Source organism: Gregarina niphandrodes, assembly GCF_000223845.1.
Source record: "Gregarina niphandrodes unplaced genomic scaffold scaffold00163, whole genome shotgun sequence".
NCBI classification, from domain to species: domain Eukaryota; phylum Apicomplexa; class Conoidasida; order Eugregarinorida; family Gregarinidae; genus Gregarina; species Gregarina niphandrodes.
Window position 1 is genome coordinate 1522 of NW_011645926.1, and position 2001 is coordinate 3522.

Consider the following 2001-nt stretch of genomic DNA (forward strand, 5'->3'; position numbering starts at 1 on the left):
AATCCGTACCGAACCAGCCGGCGCCGAGACCGCCGCGTTCCACAACAGCGCACCTCGCCGCCGACCACGCGCACCCACCTCCGCGTCATCCCGGTCGTCGTCCGTGTTGTCGTCCAGGATGTTGACCTGGGCGTTGCCCTGGGTGTTGATACCTTTCTTACTCTCATGTGCTTTCTTACTCTCATGTGTTGTGTCCAATGTTTTGTTCTCTAATGTTGTGTCCAATATCTTCTTACCTCCGGTCTTGCTTCCTGTCTTGCCCCCGTTCTTGCTCCGTGAAGTGTTCTGGTCCAGTGTCTCACGGAAATCGATGTAAGCGTCGAGTTCGCGGACGAATTTATCGCGTCCGCGGAACTTGACGTCTGTGTCCAGGACGTAACGCATTTGGTGCAGGAACGCCACGTCGAACTCCTTGAGCGCCTTAAGGAGCAGTTGGTGGCCGGTCTGGAGTTCGTGGCGGCGGGCGCCTGGGTCCTTGCAGACTGCCCGTCGCGGGAGCGAAACGTGAAGGTGCGGAAACCCTCCTTGTGAGGGCTTGCCCAGGGTTTTGAGCGAAGTCACCAGAGGCCCCGCGATCTTGGCCCCCTCCACTGCACGCCGCAGCGCCGCCACCGTCGGCTTCCAACTCGCGTCCACGCCGTCCTCGTCCCAAAGTGCCGCCTTCACGCGCACATCAACCTTGTCAAACACTACCAAGGCGCCGTATTCGTCTAGGAACTCCCGGCAGGTCGCACACGTGTGCGCTTGGCGCTCCGCCTCGTTCGGAAATGAGCGCAAATAAACCTCATACAAGTCGCGCGGCTCGCTCAACAACAACGCACCCGTCGCCGCCGAGCGCTTAAACACAGCACACACGTGTGCCACCAACGCGTCAAAGTCCAACGCCAGCGACGGCTCCGCCAGCGATGGCTCCGCCGTGGGCGGTTCCGCCACCACTAGCTTCGGCATCGCCACCGCCACGGTAGACAGAGGATCGTTTGTCATTACCCTAAAAAACGGAATAAACCTTCCCGGCCCCGATCTCACTAAACCCACCCCTCCAGCCGCATTCACCTGCCTAAAAAAGTGACGAAACGGAGTGAGCCTTCTAGAGGGGGCACGGGGAGCATATGTCGGGCAACCCGGTAATGTGCTGGCATAAGCCCCGGTTCGTGGGTACCGATCCCGAGATTTACGAGCACTGGATTGAAGACAGGCTCGCTGATGATACAATCGAGAGGATCGATAGATCCAAGGTTAAAGCAATACTCAACCCGCACGTAGTGGGGGAAAGAGTCACACATAACCGCCAATGCTTATACGAATGATAGCGGGAAGTTTCCGAACATGCAGGCAATCGGGCCAGTCGTAGCATGGGCCCCTGGCCAGCGCGAGATCGCAAAGATTGACCTGTCGAAGGCCTTTCACGCAATACCGGTTGCGGAAGACCAGAGAAGTTATTACGCGTTCCTGGACACACGAAGAAACGCCTACAGATACATGAAGATGCCTATGGGTGCAATGTGTGCACCAAAGCACTTCTCAATAGCAATGGCAAAGGTCCTTGGCGAACTTGCAGACACCGACAAGGTGCATGTCCGATCATACAAGGACGACATCCTCCGGGCGCTACGGAGGATGAGTTGCTAGATCGTTATGACAGAGTCACTTGAAGAGATACTTAACGTAAAGAAGTCGACGATACTTGAGATAATGAGTTAACGATACTTGGTCACAGATTTTTACCAAGCCAACAATTGTATCCCCAGCGACAAAGCAACAGAGAGATACGCAGACGACTAAGGAGTGATTGTATCGATGACGTAATGCGAGCGACACACCAGTTGTCGTACTATAAGATGATCCACAAAACGGGGGTTCGAAATTCGTTACTAAAGATCCACAAAACGGGGGTTCGAATTTCGTTACTGAAGATAAGACAGATCCTGACCAAAACAAAACATATAACCAACGTCGCTCGAGGCCTCTTAGAGGCAATAAGAAAGATTATTCTAACCGACC

At 54.6% G+C, this 2001-nt stretch overlaps 1 protein-coding gene across 1 annotated transcript; it reads left to right on the plus strand.

The window, feature by feature from the left end:
• Positions 1 to 552: 552 nt before the first annotated feature.
• On the plus strand, positions 553 to 702 carry GNI_217200 (hypothetical protein; the record flags this gene model as incomplete). Its single annotated transcript, XM_011135579.1, has 1 exon — positions 553 to 702. A coding segment is annotated over one exon (150 nt), but the record flags the coding sequence as incomplete, so codon positions are not given.
• Positions 703 to 2001: the final 1299 nt, after the last annotated feature.